At 41.7% G+C, this 19,725-nt stretch overlaps 1 protein-coding gene across 4 annotated transcripts in view; it reads left to right on the top strand.

Moving 5' to 3' along the window:
* The first annotated feature begins 8,282 nt into the window (after positions 1 to 8,282).
* Positions 8,283 to 19,725, top strand: part of YWHAZ (tyrosine 3-monooxygenase/tryptophan 5-monooxygenase activation protein zeta) — a 32,608-nt gene continuing 21,165 nt past the window's right edge. Inside the window, exons 1-3 of one of the 4 annotated variants that reach the window (XM_042924443.1) lie at positions 8,283 to 8,301; positions 9,442 to 9,629; positions 12,602 to 12,906. In XM_042924443.1, the coding sequence (XP_042780377.1) occupies positions 12,613 to 12,906 (294 nt within the window). In that variant the 5' untranslated portion in view covers positions 8,283 to 8,301; positions 9,442 to 9,629; positions 12,602 to 12,612. Of the gene's footprint in view, positions 8,302 to 8,723; positions 8,741 to 9,014; positions 9,113 to 9,438; positions 9,630 to 12,601; positions 12,907 to 19,725 lie in introns of those variants that run through there. The other 3 variants (XM_042924444.1, XM_042924440.1, XM_042924442.1) reach the window with 3 other exon arrangements.

Raw genomic sequence — 19,725 nt, 5'->3', positions numbered from 1 at the left:
CATACCAATTCAAGTGTTCCTCTAGCTGTTACTTATTCATTTTTTTAATAGTTCAAGCCTGAAGCCTGCTAACTATATATTAGCCTGACTGAAAAAAAAAATCAATGTTTAACAAATAAGTGAGGCATTAACTGTATGAGAGTTAGTCACGTCAAAAACACACATCTGACTTACCCAGAGTAACCATCTTTTGTCCCCTGGAGTGGGTTTGGTTCAAATTTCCTCTCAAGTTGCTGAAACATTGAAAGAATATTTCAAGGATTCCTGAGGATTTTATGGTCAAGAAAGTGTGTGAACTCCTCCTAAAAATAATTTCAAGTTGAGAGCAATTGCCCCAGAGGAAGACCGGGAGAACTAGAAAACAGAAATTCTACTCTCAGGTCCAGGAAAAATTTTACATCAGGTCCTGGGAAAACTGCCAGAAATCCACATTGCCCTTGATTCCTTTTCCAGATGCCTGTTTTACTAGAGGGGGAATTTTTTTTTTAAGTGACTTCTGATATGTATGCATTCTTATTATATTTTAAATCCGTAATGAATTCCAAATGTTCCCTTTGCTTGTTCTTGGGTACTCCAGGACTGAAATATGTGCCAGGAAGGAACAAATTCTCTTTCTGACCTTTCACTCCGTGATTGCTACTGATCACTTCTGAATTGCAAATTAGGCACTTTTGAAACTGTGTTTCCCAGCTGTCTTTACCTTCCTCGAGCCATTGTCACCTGGCGACAAGGTCTACTTGTGAGCAGACGTGGTAGTACCTGTATTTTTTTCTCATTTTTCTTTGTGCAAAGTGTACCTCTCATATGAAATGACTCTTGAATTCAGACAAAATTCCTGGTATGTATTATACACCAGTGTCTTCATTTCTGCACCTCTAATCTCAGTGGTAACTTCCAAAAGCTATTGTAATATTTAACACCAAATTAAAATCTTTACCTGTGTTTTTACAAAGTGTAAAAATGTGATACATTAAAAAACTTAGCAGATCAAGAGAATGAGAAGACAAGCCACATATAAAATATTTGCAAAAGACATATCTGATAAAGGACTGTGATCCAGAAATACACAAAGAACTCCTAAAACTCAACAATGAGAAAACAAACAACCAGATTAAAAAGTGGACCAAAGACTTTAACAGACACCTCACCAAAGAAGATATACAGATGGCAAATAAGCATATGCTAAGATGTTCCGCATCGTATGTCCTCAAGGAAATGCAAATTCAAACATCAATGCCACTACATACCTATTAGAATGGCCAAAATCCAGAACAGTGACAACACCAAATGCAAATAAGGATGTAGAGCCATAGGAACTCTCATTCATTGATGGTGGGAAGGCAAAATAGTACAGTCTCTGTGGAAGACAGATTGTCAGTTTCTTACAAAACTAAACATACTCTTAGTATATGATCCAGCAATGGCTTTCCTTGGTATTTCCTCAAAGTAGATGAGCTTTATTTATAATTGCTGAAACCTGGAAACAAGTAGGTAAATAAACTGTGGTACATCCAGACTATGGAATATTATTCAGCACTAAAAAGAAAGAAAATGCCGTGAAGGAAAGCCATGAAAAGACATGGAGGAAACTTACATGCATATTTACTAAGTGAAAGAAGCCAGTGTGAAAAGGCTACATACTCTATGATTGCAACTCTGGGACATTCTGGAAAAGACAAAACTATGGAGACGATATAAACATTAGTGGTTGCCATAGATTAAAAAGGAGAGATGAATAAGTGGAGCAGAGGATTTTTGTATGTTACTATATGATATATATGATATGATATATGATTTGTATGATACTGTAATAGTGGATACATGTCATTGTACATTTGTCCAAACTCATAGAATGTATAACACCAGGAGTGAACTCTAATGTAAACTGTGGGCTTCGGGTGATAATGATTTGTGAATATATTTTGACAAAATATACTATTCACTTTTCACAAATTAATTTTATGAATTTTAACAGGTATACCATTCTGGTGGGAGATGTTGAAAATAGGGGAGGCTATGCATGAATTGGGGCAAGGATATATAGGAAATCTCTGTACCTTCTCAATCGTGCTGTGAATGTAAAACTGCAATAAAAAAATAAATTCTACTAAATATATGTTAAAAAACTATACATAGGGGCGCCTGGGTGGCTCAGTCGGTTAAGCGTCCGACTTCAGCTCAGGTCACGATCTCGCGGTCCGTGAGTTCGAGCCCCGAACTCTGATGGCTCAGAGCCTGGAGCCTGCTTCCGATTCTGTGTCTCCCTCTCTCTCTGCCCCTCCCCCGTTCATGCTCTCTCTCTGTCTCAAAAATAAATAAAACGTTAAAAAAAAAAAAATTAAAAAAAAAACTATACATATGTTAAAAGACAATTTAACTGATTAAATTTTAAAAATCCTATTATCTTTATTCAACAATTCATAAACCAGGTCGAGTCCTATCTAGCGTATAGAAAGCTCCAAAGAACTCTACAAAATGAAAGACTTTTATAGGCAGAAGGAGGTGGGACAAAACAAAAGGGGGTAGAAGCAAAGAGTGGATTGTTTGGGGCAAGGTCACCTTCCTTTTGGGGATGTCAGGGGTCTATCAGGTGAATTATCTTAGTAGTGCTGACCGGGAAATTCCAGACTGACTAGTTAAGATTACATTCCCAGGAGAAGCTGAAAATGCAATTACATTAGGTATTAAGTCTTGGTTTAGTAATGTGGGCTAAGCACAAGTGACTCCATTTGGAGCCTGTTGTCTCTTTTTAAAAAATTTATATATATATATATATATATATATATATATATATATATTAAATATATATATATTTTATGTATATTTATTAAATATATATTTATATATTTTTTATATATATTTATTAAATATATATTTATATATTTTATATATATATTTATTAAATATATATATTATATATATATTTATTAGATATATATATTTATATATATATTTTATATATATATTTATTAGATATATATATATTTATATATATATTTTATATATATATATATATTTGTGTGTGTGTGTGTGTATAAGTGACTGGACTCTGGACTCTTAAGGGTTAAGATGTTAAAATGGTGTCGAGTTTCTTGCTACAATCTTTCCCATCTTCGCATTAAAATATCAGGTAAGACTTTTTGAAAAATAAGAGTCAACCAAATATTTTCAAGAGGAATTTCCACTGACTATACAGGGCAGAGGAGGTTGAATCTAGAAATTGTATCATGGATAATTTATCCTCTGAAAAAAAAGGGCAAAGTTGGTAGGAAGAAGTTAAGCCTTCAAACTGTTATTCGGTCAAAATCTACAAATCCCCAGAGAAGGTACAACAAAAGTACAGAGCTAGGGAGGCAGGAGTGGCTGGTTACAAAATGTGATGGACAGACCCCAGGAATAAGGAACTGCAAATAAAGCAACATGTGGAAGAACACTGACAGCCCACAGTAATCACACTTGTAGTTTTTACATTTATCACAGCTGTTTAAAACACACACACACACACACACACACACACACACACACAGCCTCTGATTCTTGACAACATAAATTCTCCTCGTTGCAGACAACTAGACAGCAGGGACAGGACAAGATCTTGTCATGGCGGTTGCTCAACAGGTGATAAATGTAAATATCTACTGGAGTCCAGAATTTGGCCAAGGGAGCATGTACTTGCACCCTCCTACAACTTTAGACCTAAGAGTTTCCAAGAGGATGGTAAGGAGAAGCAGAGGAAATTTCATCCATCAGTTGGCCAACTCAGACTGGAAGGAACTTCCCTCACTGACATGTAATAGGAAAACAATCATCACAACGTAAAAGGGACCAAAATTTCTACAGTACAAGGAAATATAACACGATCTAAAGATTCCAAGGAAGAGCATATATCTGAAAATGACTTAACTACAGGAAAAGAATGCTCTAGAAAATGTCTCTGTCCTTAAGAGAATGCAAAGAGATATGATGTCTATCCAACAGTTAAGAATGTAAGGAAACTAAAAATTTCACTGGAGAACTAAAAATGTCATGGGAAGCAAGAAAGCAAAATTGACTTTGCTGATAATCACATCAGTAATTTATAGGCTGAATGTGACTGTGAGCTTTTTCAGGAAGGGACCATGATCTACACATTTATATTCCCAACGAGCAACATAACCCCAACCTGTGGGTCCTCATTAAGTGCTTATTGATGTAGGAAAGCTCAAAGTTGGCTTGGTTTCGTTTACGGTTTTATTTTTTAAATCGATGTGCAAAAAACCGCATCTATGACCAAAGTATCATAGAGCATAGGCCTAGAGTCTAGGATGTGGGGCTAGAGTTAAAAGGTATGGGCTGAAAAAAATATAACTAAAAAAGAAAAAAAGCTAAAGAGGCAGAGGGATGAGGATGGCATCAAGTAAATAGAGTATTTATTTAAAATTTTATTTTCATGCCAGGATAATTAACATACAGTGTTATGCTAGTTTTAAGAGTAGAATATAGTGATTCAACAATTCTATACACTACTCAGTGCTCATCAAGATAAGTGTACTCTTGGGGCACCTGGCTCAGTCAGTAGGACATGCGACTCTTAATCTTGGGGTCATGAGTTTGATCCCCATGCTGGGCATAGAGATTACTTAAAAAGAATAAATTAAAAAAAATAAGTGTACTCTTCACCCCACCCCACCCCCACCTCTCCTCTGGGAACCATCTGTTTGTTCTCTGTAGTGAAGAGTCAGTTTTTTGGTTTGTCACTTTTTCTTTTTGTTTCGTAAATTCCACATAGGAGTGAAATCATACGTATTTGTCTTTCTCTGACTGCCTTATTTTGCTTAGCATTACGCTCTTCAGATCTGTCCACGTTGCTATCAATGGGAAGGTTTCGTTCTTTTTTATATCCCTACTTGAATAACACCACTTCTTTCTCCATTCATCTATCAGTGGATTCTTGGGTTGCTTCCATATCTTGGCTATTGTAAATAATGCTGCAATAAACATAGGGAGGCATATATCCTTTCAAATTAGTGGGGAGTTTTGTTTTTTTTTGAGAGGGAGAGTGTACTCACGATACGGGGAGGGGCAGAGGGAGAGAGAATCTTAAGCAGGGTCCGTGCCCAGTGTGGAACCCTATGCAGGGCTCCGTCTCACAACCATGAGATCATGACTTGAGCTGAAATCAAGAGAAAAGACGCTTAACTGACTGAGCCACCCAGATGCCCCTCAAATTACTGTTTTTGTGTACTTTGGGTAAATACCCAGTATTGCAATTACTGGATCATATGGTAGCTTTATTTTATTTTTTGTTAATTGGCAAATTAAGAAAATAAAGTAGTGAGACTATCAGTTTGATTTAGCATTAAGAAAGGAAACCCTGCTTTTCTAAGGTCATTCTAGAAGTCAATAGAGTAGTTGAGAATGTTTGAAACTGCCTTTTCTCACAAGATCGGGTTCCTTTTTCTTACTCCCTAATTTCATTTGTTTCTCTTCCCAAACCACCCCGCCCCCCTTTTTTTTCTTAAATGTTTTCATGTTTTGGACTTGCCAATGCCATCTACAGTATCACAAGTGCTAGCTGTTAGGAGATAAATCCTAAATCTCAGTGCCTTAAAAATTAGAAGTTATCCCTTAATAAAGTCTAAAATGGTCAGGGAAAGGCTTTCAGGGAAAGCCAGGGAAAGGGTTTTTCCAGGCTCTTTTCATTTCATGGTCCCTCTAAAGACTTGGAATCCTTTCCATTCATTTGACAGATAGAGGTCTATTCAGGGACAGACCAGAGGTCCACAGAGGAAGTTTATGGGACAGGCCTACAAGTGGAGCCCTTCACATTGGTCATAGGTCATTAGTTAGCGCTCACTCACATGGCCACGCCTAACTGCAAGGGAGACCTGAGCCATGGAATCTAGCTGTGGCCCTGACAGCAAAATGGGTTTGGTGAAATCGGCCTCTGCAACAAACTCTAGATTATTCCAACCATAGATAATCATGATCTAGAGCACAATGTGTAGCGCTCTCCTTTCTTACTCAAAGTTTGCAATAATCTGATGGAATTGGGTATTGTGTCCCATTTAGTAGCCTGAGGTTATATAAAAGCCTGATTGACAAACCAAGATTTGTACCCAGTCCCGACTCCGAAGTCCATTAAACCATGCTGCATTTTTCCAATTAAATCATATTAACGTGAGATTAGAACCTGAATGAATTGAGATTAAATTTAAAAGATCGTGTAACTGCTGCTTATCAGGAGAGTTGATCTTTCGAGGTTTTTCCAATTTGAATGATGCACTTTTGCAAATTCTCCTGAACTCTTTCTTATTTTAATGTATAGCATAGATGTGAAGACATCATTACAGTCCCTTGTACATGAACGGAGAAATATTCACTGTCTTATCCCTTAAGTCTCGTTAGTCCTGACAAACTCACACAAATTTGCCTTTCCAGAGGGAACATCTTTATACCTCACTTTTTAAAGACATTTTAAATAGTTTCATTTTGCCTTCACAACCCTTTGAACAGTAGAGACATGTCTGCTTATAAATGAATAATAGTTCAATTACTTTTCGCAATGAATGATGCTAAGGAGTATAAGATTATAATGACTTCTATGTATCTTATAACTACTTCTGTAAGACACTTATATACTACATATACACAAAACTTCATTTAATCTTCACCACTTAACAAGTTAAGTGTGTTTATTACCAGTATTTTATTGATGTGGCAATCAAGGCACAGAGGGTTGAGCAAGTTGACTGAGGCAACAAAGTTGAACAGTGAAGAAAATAAAACAGGTCAGGCTACATGAAATTCTCCCAGTAATTCTCCCCAGCTCAAGTTCATGGGTCCTCTTCATTCTTCGTTTTGCCTTTATCCTTGCCATATATATTCCTATTCCTTGATATACTTATCACTCGGGGCTTTTAGGACTTTCTCTATTCTTGCCTCCCTGCAACCTCATTACACCTTTATTCCATGAACTCAAATTCCTTGATTGGAGTATGTAAAACCTAATACTAAAAAAAAAAAAAAAAAAAACCAAAACCTAATACTTCCTATTGTTTCCTACACACATGCCTTGCTCTTTAAAACATGAAGCAAACGCCTAATTTAACGGTTTCCTAAAGTAAACCCACAATTTATTAATGCATAGGAATCCCTAAACCTCCTCTAAAACAAAAAGGCATATGTTCTACCTACACACATTGTTGAGATTAGAGAAACATCAATTTCCCTTTTAAGTAAGATTTAACAATATTTTCTGTCAACTTTCTGGTGCCATGCCTAGCACAAAAGCAAAGAGAACTTAAAAGGAAAGGGTTTTGAAATAGTTCCTTTGAGTCACTCTCACAAAGAATTTACTTGGGAGTCAAAGAACAGTGACTTTACCATCTCAGAAATATAACCCTGATCAATTTGTTCACCCATTCAGCCTAGCATGAATCTGTCCAGATGCGGAAACGGGGGGGGGGGGGGGGGGGGAATAAAAAACCCCGAAACTGGAAAACTCTCTTCCTGGTTTGTGCTTTACTGTCTAAATGCCAGCGGGAATTTCAGGCAAAACGTAATTTGCAGACCAGTCTGTGTTAGAAACACTGTATCCAACATACAGAACAGACAAGGCGCCGCAAGAGCGAGGAAAGATTTTACGTGTCTGCGATTGACAAATTCAATCCTCTGGACAACTTGAGGCTGAACTCTTCAGAGGCTCCTTTGTCAGCTGTGCCTCAAGGCAGGTCTCCTAGTAGGTGCTCAATAAAGGTATGTTGGGAAGAAAAAAAGAGACAGCCCAAGAAAGACTCTTTACGATAGAGAACAAACTGATGGTTACCAGAGGGGAGGGAGGGAGGGAGATGGGGGAAATAGGGGATGGGAGTTAAAGAGTACATTTATGAGGAGGGGAAAAAAAAAAAGGATAGGTTGGAAAAATCTGTAAGGCCAAGATGGAGTGTGCAAAAGGTAGTAGGGAGATTTCTGAGTTCTCACTGCAACTATAAACTTAGAGGACTTTTGCAACTGGTTTTTCAGCTCATCCAAGCGCTAATCTTTTCTTAGCTCTAACACATTTAAAGGGAGAAGAGGCAGAGGCACTTTACACCGTCGATGTACCTCTTTGAACTTCCTTAAGTTGACTGGGCGGAGGCTCTACCGTTTTAGGTCCGCCCGTTTGTGCGGCACCTGCAATTTCCGCTCCTCACTTTACCCTCTTCCTGGCTCCAGGTCCTCGCTCCTGGCCCCGCCTGCGGCCCCCTTCCACTGCCCGCTGGGTCAGCGGGGTCCCTGGGAACTACCACGTCCCGCAAACCTTGCTTCAGGAGAAAACAGGTAATGAATGATCTTTAGGTTTTAAATCACTGCAACATGAAGTCTTCAATTGGACGCATGATTTGGATGGAAAAATCTGATCTACGAGAAACGAGTCAGTACGGTCCAACCTCCGCTCTTTGCCTCTCTTCGTGTTACGGTTTCCAGGATCACCCGAACCCTCCATCTAAGAGAGCTGCCGTCTCCTCTCGGGAGTTGTAGGCTTTCTGAAAGCGGCGGCCTCTCCTTCCAGGCCTCACCTCCCGCCAGCTCCGCCCCGCCCGACCCACCTCACCCCCGCTTCGCGCCCCCATTGTCCCCTCGCAGCTGTCACAGCGCGCACATCCCGAGGCCCCGATTGGAAAACCTTCCCGTCACTCAGCCCACACTCCGGGGCCGGACGCCTCACTCCCTATTCCGAGCCTTAAAAGGTCTAAGGCCGCTTTCCGCGAGCCAGCAGGTAGAGCCGCGGCGGCGGAAGGGAGGAAGGGAGGGGCTGCGCGCTCAGGTTGGCCCCGCCTGGCGACGGGGTGCGGCGGGCTGAGGGGGCAGCGCGCCACACCGCCCTTCCCCGACCGTCTGACCGCGCCCTCCCCCGCCACCCCCAAGGCCTGATCACAATGCCAGAGCGGCGGAGCCACTCGCGTAACCCAGCCCCCGGCCGGCCCAGGAGGCAGTTAACCACCGCGGGGCACGGAGGGCGGGGCGGACCAGGGCGCCTGGAAGGGGATGGGGGGGGGGGGATGTGAAAGGTCCCGGATGTTGCTGAACCGGAGCCCCTTCTAGAGGGAGTGACTGGCGCAGGCGCAGAAGGGCCGCACGGAAAACCAAGGTGGGGGTGGGGAGGAATTTCCTTCTTGCTGGTTTTGAGGAAGAGTGAGCCTGGGAAGGTTGCGGGGGATCCGAGGGGAAGGCGAGGTAGGAAGGTAGTGGTGGGGAGAGGGGGAAAAGGAAAAGGAAGGAGCTTCCTGCCCAGGCTCCCTCTCCCAAGAGCAGAGAAGTTGGGAGCTGAGCGGGCTGGGGAGGAGTGTTGGTAGCGGGAGAGGTGGTGCGCTCCGCCGCTCGCCCTCTAGCGCGGGCGGGCAGGACGCGCGCGCTAGGGAGCGGCGGTTGCACTGGGCCCCCAGAGCTGTGGGCACCAATCAACGGTTGCCATAGCAGCGTTTGACGTCATCGTGCGTGTGGTGCCCCTGCTGCCGGGGCTGGTGATTGGAGGAAACCCCGTGTCTGCGGAGCGGCTGTAGCCTGTGAGCAGCGAGATCCAGGGACAGAGTCTCAGCCTCGCCGCTGCCGCCCAGAGACTGCTGAGCCCCCGTCCGTCCGTCCGCCGCCACCCACTCCGGGCACAGGTAAGAGACCCGGCCGCCGCCGCCTCGTCCTACTCCTTCCTTTCCCAGACCAGCCTTCGGAAAGCGCGGGGGCCGTCCCCGCTCCACAGCCCCTCAGCCCCGCTCGCCCGGCGGTAGCGGCGCTGGGCTGAGGCGGAGTCTCCTCAGGCGGAGACGGGCGGCGGCTTTTCCGCTGGGTTCGGGCGGGCGGCTCGCGGCCGCCTCGGGCTGCTTGCTTCCGGATCGACGCCTTGGCCCCGATAAGCTCCGGTTCCCGGTCCCCGTCCCCCGGGTGGAATGGGCGCCCACACGCGAGATCCCCAGGGACCCGCCCGGCCTCCGGCTCCCGGGGGTGACCGAGGCTCCGCTGGGCGCGATCCTTTCCCACCCTTGCCGGCCTCCCCCCCCCCCCCAAAGCCCCTTCCTCGTCGCCGCCCAGCCTCCCGCTTCCGCCCGAGATAATGACTCGGCGGCTGCGGGCATTGCAGTGGCGCAGGTGAGGCCGCCCCCTCCCCTCGCCGCCCTCCCCTCCCCCTGCCTCTCCCGCCCGCTCCTCGGCGCAGCCTCCGCGCCCCGCGCTGCGGCGACGGCACCCAGCCCTCCCCCACCCGGGCGGCGGCGCGGCGGCAGGGCCGGGCCTGGGGACCGGGCCGCGAGCCGAGGCTGGGCCGGAGGCGCCCGCCAGGTACGCGAGGGCGAGGCTGCCCTTCTGGCACGGGCGGGAGCCGGCTCCGGGGTGGGGCTGGCCTGGGACCCGGGGCCGAATTTCCTGGGTTCCGCGGTAGGGTGGGGGATGGGGCTGGGGTTTTTTTGTTTTGTTTTGTTTTTTTGTTTTTCCTTCGGGTGCATGGGGGCTGTGCGCCCAGGGCGGGGGATAGAGAAGAGAATGGGGAAGACGGTGGGCCGGCGTCTCGCTCGTCTGTCTGGTGGGCTTGAACCGAGGGTCCCCGTGCTCGCTTTTTAGATGGTGACCTCCTCTTCGGGCGGGTAAGGCTGAGCGTAACAGCCGGCTGTGGCCCCGCTCGCCTGGGTGTGGCTCTTGCCCCCTCCCCCACCTGCTGCAGCTGTCGGGTCCTTATAGACTAAATGAGCACCAGCGGTGTCCGGTGGCGGAGGAGACGCGGGTGGGAGAGTGGGGTGTGTCCGCCGCCCGGCCGGTCGTGGTTCCGCTTCTGCGGGCGGCGCTGGCGTCTCTGCCCCCGGGGCGGGCGGGCTGCTCCCCCCCCCCCTTCCCCGGCTCGGGCGGGGGCGCGCTGCTCCTCCCTCTTGCTCTGGTGGGGGGAATTAACACTCGGCGGTAGGTTGGGCTCCTTGACACAGATCCGCCATGACAAAGAGGGAGAATCGGGGACTTGGGCGGAGCCAAGGAGGGGTGGTTGCGGATAGCGCGGACGGAAGGATTTGCACTTTAAAGTCAAGGTCTGCCAGTGTTCGTTTCACCTCACTCGACGTCTTAACGTTGGTTAAGGGTTAAATGGGTGCGGCTAGTCTTCTCCGCAGTAAAGAGGCGAGGCCTTGGAGTACTAGTTACTGTGTGAGAAGCCCGATCCACTTCCCCTTGTACCAGAGGGGTTGGGGAGAGAAACCTTTGTACTGGTTTTTGTAATTTTTCGTTAGAAGCAGCATTAACCTAAGAGCGTTCTCGAGATCCTAGGGGGAAAATTAGTAATTTTGAGGGGTGTGGAGGGTATGTAATCATAAATTTTAAATAGTTTCGCTTTGACACGGTATCCCTTGCACCCAAGCTAGGTGATTACTTGTTCACCTTGTTCCGATTTGGCTTTAAAAAAGAAGTATTGTGGGATTTTCCTGAGAAGGTGAAGGATCTGATACCGGGTGTCAATTCTTCTAGTGACAGTGGCTCTTCTGTTCACCTTTTAATAGTGCACTTCAGGCTCTATATTTACCACTTGCTGTGGGATCAGGGTATGGTTTAGCTTCTTTCTGTGCTGTTTTAGCACGTTTCAAAAGGATATCTTTAAGGAAAAGTATAACGGGTAAGTTAAAAAAGGTCTAGGGAACTTGAAGATGAGAGAGAATTAGGTGGGAAGTTATGGTAAGGGCAGCTTGAGTGATCATATAACCAGTTAAATTTTGACTACTGGAAACAATGCAATAACTCTGCATTTAAACTAGAGCAGTGACATAAGAAACACCAATCACACTAGAAGCACTTAATAAATACATCTTAGTGCTCACATGAAGGTAAGAGTCAGGACTCATGGATGTGTTTTTAAAGCATGTATGTGTATAACAAGGTACAGGTAGATGAGGTGTTAGGGTCTGTTAGATGGCAAAGGCGAGGTTGTTTGTTTTGTATTCAAAATGCCTTAAATCAAGCAGTTTGGCCCGTTCTTCCGGAAAATTATCATGCCAAGATCAGCTGTCAAGTGTTGCAGAGATCACTGGGTTTGGGGTGGGAGTAATACCAATAAAATGTAAACTTAAATGCTTCTGACTATAACAGTAGGTATTATTAAAATGAACAGACACGAATTACATTAAGCTGACTTGAATCATGGTTCTGGAAAAATGGTAGAGGTTGTAACGTTCCTCATTGGTACTGCTTTCACTAAAGAAAAACTGCTGACTTTTGGATTACTTAGGATATTGGAAATTGGAATTGAGATTTTGGCCAAGTAAGGTAAGGGATGGATTTTAAGGTAGCCTTTTGATCAAATGTGCTTTGACTTTATGTGAAATTAGAATCTTCTGAGCAAAGATGATGTAATGCAATTTTAGTTTTGCTACATTTATGTTAATGGCTTTAAATTTGCCCCCTGAAGGCTGAGGGCATTCTCCCTTCTCCCTTCCCTTTTTTTTTTTTTTCTTCCTCTTGTCATCCTTTTGTAGGGCTGCATTAAATTCCTCATGTGAAGACTCTTCCACAGGCAATTAGGTTTGAGGTGTTAATCTAACATTTACAAAAGGTATAATACTGAGTCTTTATTTTCATGGAAAAAATATCTGAATGTTACTTTTTTTCCCTGCAGAACATCCAGTCATGGATAAAAATGAGCTGGTGCAGAAGGCCAAGCTGGCCGAGCAGGCTGAGCGATATGATGACATGGCAGCCTGCATGAAGTCTGTAACTGAGCAAGGAGCTGAATTATCCAATGAGGAGAGGAATCTTCTCTCAGTTGCTTATAAAAATGTTGTAGGAGCCCGTAGGTCATCTTGGAGGGTCGTCTCAAGTATTGAGCAAAAGACGGAAGGTGCTGAGAAAAAACAGCAGATGGCTCGAGAATACAGAGAGAAAATTGAGACCGAGCTCAGAGATATCTGCAATGATGTACTGGTGAGAACCAAACATTCAGTCTAGCTTCACTATGATATAGGATTCCTATAATGAATATCAGGTGTTGGTCTCAACTTTTTCTTCCTTTGGTTTTTCTTTTCTTTTATAAAATTGAGCGTTCTCAATTTGGAAGTCTTCAGGGTGTCATTACTAAAAGGTTATTAAAACAGTTGTAGTTAAGCTTGTGTAAATTAAATGGAATACTGATTATCAGTCACTTCAGGTAGACTAAAAAAGACTGGTAGTATATTTTATACTAATTGAAAAGATAAAAGTATTTCTGTTGTGGTCAGGGTGTTTGTAGTAGTTCTAGAACTCATTTTCTTAAATGTACATCTGTGGATACAGGAATTTTGCATATTTTGTTTTATGTATGAGAGATGTAATAGAAGACTGATTACAGACTTAGTACCCTTCCTTGGTTTAGCCAGTATAATGTAATGAATTAGCTATGCCAAAAATCATGGCTTCAGAGTTGCTTTTTGCCTCTTCTTGCATTTAAGTGTTAGAGGTCAACTTTGACAACTAGAGTAAAAAATCATGAATAACTCAAACCTGATTTTTTTCAGGTTCAGTCAAGAAGTAGTTTTAGAATTCAGTACCTATTATTTTGAAGCACTGCTTCTCTAAGAAGCTTAAAAGAATAGAACATAGCAATATTCCTTAACACACAAGTCTTTAATTACTAGTAGAATAGCTTTACATCCTAAATTATGAATATTTTCCTGAAATGGTACTTTTTTCATGCTGTCTTTTTTTTTTTTTTTTTTTTTTTAATTTTTTTTTAAACGTTTATTTATTATTGAGAGACAGGGAAAGACAGAGCATGAGGATGGAGGAGGGGCCCAGAGACGAGACACAGAATCCGAAATAGGCTCTAGGCTCTGAGCTGTCAGCACAGAGCCCCATGCGGGGCTCGAACCCACAAACTGCAAGATCATGACCTGAGCCAAAGTCGGATGCTTAACCGACTGAGCCACCCAGGCGCCCCAGTGCTGTCTTTTAAAGAACAATATTTTTTATCTTAGTTAACATGGGTTCACAAAATCTTCTCATGTATTATCTTTCTTCGGTGCTTTTTTGTTTTTTATTTAAAATCTTCACGTTGGTAGGTGTCATTTATTTTTAAGATGGGAAAGGAATTCCATGTTTTTATTAAGGCTAAATAACATGTTTATTTTGTGGTTTGCTAAGGTAATAAGAATATTTAAAATTCAAAAATAATGTTTTTCTGTAATAAAAAAATGTGTTGGGTGTTTTCCCCCCCTTACTCTCTTTACTGACTAGTACCTGCATACATGATACTGAATTTTGTAGCTCTGGTGGTTTTCCCCCAATTATTATACTTGATAGATTAGATAATTTTTATTTTGGTTTCAAAGAGTTTGTTGGCTTAGGAGTAAAAGGGGATGTAGTAACATTTTACTTTCTACTAACAAGCTTCTTTGCTATTTCAGGTAGGTATTTGCATGTTTTCCCCATATAAGGTCTAAAAGCTCCTGTCATTGTGAGGATTTTCCTAGGAAAAGACTAGCAGTTTTAATTTTGTTTTCCTTTTGTTTCCTTACCAAGAAAAAAAAATACTGCAAAGGATCAGTGGATGAGAATAACTAGATTAATCTGTAAATACCTTCTGTTTGTCGATTATTAATGGGGTTTGATATTGGTGACTACCCATGTTATCCTTCAGAATAGTACTGGCCTCTCACCAAGCCTGAGTGAAATTTCTACCTTGAGCATATAGATAAAGCAAAGTTTAATTCCTTCACTATACAAAAGCTAAACAAAGTTTTGCTTCCAGCCTTGGTCTTTTGGTGATCTAAAAGTAGATCTTTCAGCTCTGCTCTGTTAGTGGTCTTTGCGTGGTTCATGCTTCCTAACATATAGTATGTACTCAAGTATTTGGTAAGAAAATGAACAAAAAGGCTTCTTTTGGAAAAGAGGGTAGTAGAACTAGGTCAGCAGCACTGCTAATTTTCCAAGGCCTTTTCTGTTTCATCTTGGGAAAATTCAGTATTTACAGATATTGTGGTTCTTTACAAGTAGGCCTATCATCTTTTTTCAAACAGGTCATGTTGGCTCTGGAAATAGCTTACATAAAATTCCTTTTTCCCCTTCAAATAAAATGGAAGAATAAAATACGGAAGAACTGCCATTTCTCGTAGAGAAAAAATTTTTTGATGTACTTGATGATTAGTGAAAGGTTGTTTTAATTATATTTTAAGGTCTCACATGGTAAAAAGTAATCATAATTTTTATTCTAGCTTTTTCTGAACTTTGATGGTTTTTTTTGTTTTTTTTTTTTTCATTTGAGAAAAATAAGCAGGTAATCCCTTTTCAGAATTTAATGTTTTTGTTGCGGTTGCATCAGTGATGAACCAGACTTCATTGTTCTATCAAGCACCTATATGATACTGGCTAAGATCTTTTCTCATAAAAAGGAGCTAAGTTTTTCTAAAGAGCTTTTTAGTTGTTATAAAATGGTGACTTCCATTCTGGTTATATGCATTTATCAAGTGTTTAATTTATACCATTTACTAAACAAAGAGTAGCCTTGTCACTTTGTGCAAGAATTGTAGAACATTACTGTGGAAAATGGTCACAGGCATATTCTTGACAACATGGAGTTCTCTTTATGCTAGAGAACTTGGGGTTCTTCCTTGTGTTGTTAATTTGAAGTTTGCAATATGTGAACTAATGCAGTCTGCCTTTTCCTGCCAGATCTTAGACCAAAAGCTCTCTTGGTAGTAAGGCAGGGACCCAACACTAGTGATCTCTAATACCTCCTCTGCATAAACCCACAAGAAGAAGCTAAAAATTGGACAGTTTTTTCTTGAACGTGAAATGACAAAATGAGGAAATCTATACTAGAAAACCCAGTTCAAGTTCAAAGAAGAATGTAGTGGTGTAAAAAGAATGCCAGGTTTTGAGTCAGACCAACCTAAAAAAAAATTTTTTTTTGTTTTGTTTATTTATTTTTGAGAAACAGAGAGAGACAGAGTGTGAGCAGCTGAGGGTCAGAGAGAGAGGGAGACACGGAACCTGAAGCAGGCTTCAGGCTCGGAGCTGTCAGCACAGAACCCAACACAGGGCTCAAACTCACGAACCACAAGATCATGACCTGAGCTGAAGTTGGACGCTTAACCGACTGAGCCACTCAGGCTCCCAGTTGAGTCAGACCAACTTTTAACCATCTAATAGTTGCAAGGCCTAAGGAAATCATGCGGTCCCTCTGAGAAAATGGAGTTCAATTAGAATGTCTACCCTGTAAGATTGTAATGGAGAATGAAATCAGGAGTCTCTTAACTAAAGAGTCTAGGAATGGGATTTAAATCCAAGAAGCCTTAAAAACTGTATTTTTGTGGGGCAGAGGGTCCATACTGACCAGTAAATTTTCTGAAGTTGTATTAAAAAATTTGAAAGCCACAGGAGTAAGACAACAGCTTATAGGAGGTGAAGCAGTGAAATCTTGAATCTAGCATTTGTAACAGTTGGCAACAGTAGGAGAGTAACAGTAATAGTTAACTCAGTTAATTTGACTGAATTCAATTTTATTAAGTTTTTCTACATTTTTATTTGCCCAGGGCACTTTTAAGGTGTGGTTGCTAGGCATTGGTTTTTATCTCCAGGCTACAGAACTGCTATTAAGCAGCTAAGAAACCAGGTAGCTTTGGGGGCTTTCCTGGTCTGAATATCTTCATATGTGCCTTGGGCTTTGAAAACCGCTGTATGCAATTGTAGGGTGAAAATCACTACGCAGCTCATTTATTGGAATAAGTGCTTCTCAAAAGAATTCTACAGTTATACTCATCTTTACCACTTAATATATTTACATGTTTTTGTCAAAAGGCTTTTGGTATGTTCCAAAATACAAAGACCTTCTGTGGCATAGTAGATACCTACAGTCTCTTCTAGAGAGGAATACATTGGACAGAGTCTTTTCGATAATACAATATTTTTTGAAGAGTTAATCGTGATAAGCAGTAAGTATTGCACCTGGTAAGGTGTTTTATACAGTTGGGAAGTCCGAGGTGTATGATAGGGAAATGAAAGAAAATAAAAGGAGAATAGAAAGGCTGGTGTTTACTGTCTGGTGGGAAGGGGAAGAATAATCAACAACTTAAGAGCACCAGGCTACCTATCCTTTTCCAGTATAGCAGTACTTCAGTAAGAATAGAGTATGTTCAGGGCACCTGGGTGGCTCAGTCCGTTAAACATCTGACTCTTGATTTCAGGCTCAGGTCATGATCTCAGGGTTTGTGGGATCAGGCTTTGCACTGCTAAAGATTCTCTCGAGCTCTCTCTCCCTGCTCCTCCCGACTCACTTGCATGTGAGTGCTCTTTCTCTCCTCCTCCCCCTCTCTCAAATAAACTTAAAAAAGAATGGGGTGCTTTCTACCTGTTCTAGTAAGAGATAGACGTGGAGATGTTTAGTTTTAGTCGTAAGATGAGCCGTGAAGATTATTATTAGTGTGTTAAAAGCAAACTGAGGAAATGATTAAAGGACTTAAAGTTGGGATTAGAGTGAAAAACACCTGAGTTAAAATCCCAAAAGTATAGGAAGGACAGGCATACTTCTAAAATAATGATCCAACTCTTAGAATCTACCGAAGAGAAAGGAAGAAATTGTTTGCAGCCCCAGCAGAGGCATTTTGAATTAGAAAGGTGGAAAATAAGCTACTTTAGAGTTATTTATAATAGCTTACCAAGAACAATTTTGCTTTTCATTTTTTAAGAACACTCAGTTTTTTTGTTAAAGAAATCCTACTGGTAATACCTCAGTAGTGGTACAGTAGAGGCATCCTAATTAATTGGTTAATTGAAAAGTAGTCTGCAATCATACTTGTTTTAAACCTTTGTTTTAAATGAAAATGTAGATGTTTATATGTGTTCTGTTGTCTGTTTTTAATGTGAGACCAAGACTGTTTTTTTAAGTTTTATTTATTTATTTTGGGAGAGACAGAGTGTGAGTGCGGGGAGGGGTAGAGAGAGGGAGAGAGAAAATCCCAAGTAGGCTGCACACTGTGAGAACTGTGAGATCATGACCTGAGCCGAAGCCTAGAGTTGGACGCTTAACCAACTGAGCCACCCACGTGCTCCCCATAACCTTTTCAAATACTTTGCTAACTACTCCTACAGATGAATCCTTTATAAAATACATTTTGGGTTTGCATAGTAGAGTGAGAACATAAATGTTTGATAAACAGTCAGTACAGAATCCTAGAAATGTGTAATTGTTTCTAATCTTTCAGTTGTTGAACCCAGGTGATTTTTCTGTGTGTGACTCTCCTTTAAAAACTAGTTGTTCCAAAGCACTTAATTTAGTTTTCATAGTAACCTACCTTTTCACACTCGTATTTCCTAATATTTAGGTAGCATAACATTTTAAGTAATTAATAGCCAGTTTAGCGTGGTTTGGAAACAAATATTGGATTGTTCATTGGATATCTTAAACAGATACCAGTAACTGCTGGTAGAAGCTGAGGGGGATTCCAGAGAATATCTGAAAAGCCTACTATCCTCAGGCATTTAGCCCAAGTCATGGTCATTGTCCTGTTTGCTTAGCTAGGAGTGAAGAATGTAGTATAATTTAGGTTGTCAATTGAGTGAAATTTGTCTAATTCAGCACATTACGGTTTTGTAGAAGAGTTGTTGCATTCAGGATCATTCTATCAGAACATTGGGTGGAGAGAACATCGGTTCCTTTAAAATGCTTTTTCAGTAATATTGCAAGAGATGAGACTAGGAGAGATGGGTACTGGTTAGATCATACTACACTATTATACCTACTGTATATACACCTAGTATAGTGCTGTAAACTAAGGAATGGGTGACTTCAAAGGACAGGAAAAAATTTCAGCAAAGAAAATGACACCAGGGGCATATGGTTGGTACAGTCGGTTAAGCATCTGACTCTTGATCTGGCTCAGGTCGTCATCTCAAGAGTTTGTGAGGTTGAGCCCTGCATCAGGCTCTGTGCTGATGGTGCGGAGCCTGCTTGGGATTCTGTCTCTCCTTCTCTCTGCACCTCCCCCCTCCACCCGCCTTGTTCTGTCTGTCTCTCTCTCTCAAAAAATTTTAAAAAATGACACCAAATTTTGCCTCTTAGAAGGTGGGTTGGTAGGCGAAGAAGAAAATCAGAGCTTTTATAATGTGGCAGATTTTTTGAAGATTTGATCTTTGACGGTCTGGTTCTGTTCTTTGGACTCATTTTCTCCTTTTACTAATACCAGAATAGATTCTCACTGCCTTCCATTTTATAGTTAATCATTATTTATACATTTATCTTGTTTTTATAATTGAGGCTCTAACCTATGAAAGACTTTTTTACCCTGTGAATATAGTATCTACATTCTATATAGATACTCTTTCTATATTTTCTATATATCTATGGTGGTTCAGGCACATAAAGGGAGCCCAGTATATGAAATAGTTTGGCCTTTATAATATTGAATTAAATGTTATTGGGCTATTGAGATTAATTTGACTACGTATTTTTGATCCCAAAAGTAGGCAGTCTTTGGTGCATTCACATTGAAGAATGTGTCTATGTATGAAAAAAAATTTTTTTTAAGTTTAAATTAAAGATGTTCAGATGTCAACCATGTTTTAGAAAACTTAACTGTAGTCCACTGAAATTATAATAGGTATTAGAGTATTGTTTTTCCTAGAATTTCAGAGATCCCTATTGTGATTTCATCCTCATTCTTGCAGCTCTTTATTATGATGGTTTTACATTGAGAGTAAACACTGCTCTTTAGGAGATTTAGGATTGCTGTCAGTTTCAATATGTCAAAAGCTAGAGTTCATCTTTCTTTT

This window comes from Panthera leo, chromosome F2 (assembly GCF_018350215.1).
Source record: "Panthera leo isolate Ple1 chromosome F2, P.leo_Ple1_pat1.1, whole genome shotgun sequence".
In the NCBI taxonomy this organism is placed as follows: domain Eukaryota; kingdom Metazoa; phylum Chordata; class Mammalia; order Carnivora; family Felidae; genus Panthera; species Panthera leo.
The sequence above is the reverse complement of the archived record's forward strand: the minus strand, read 5'-3'. Positions and strand labels throughout refer to the sequence as shown.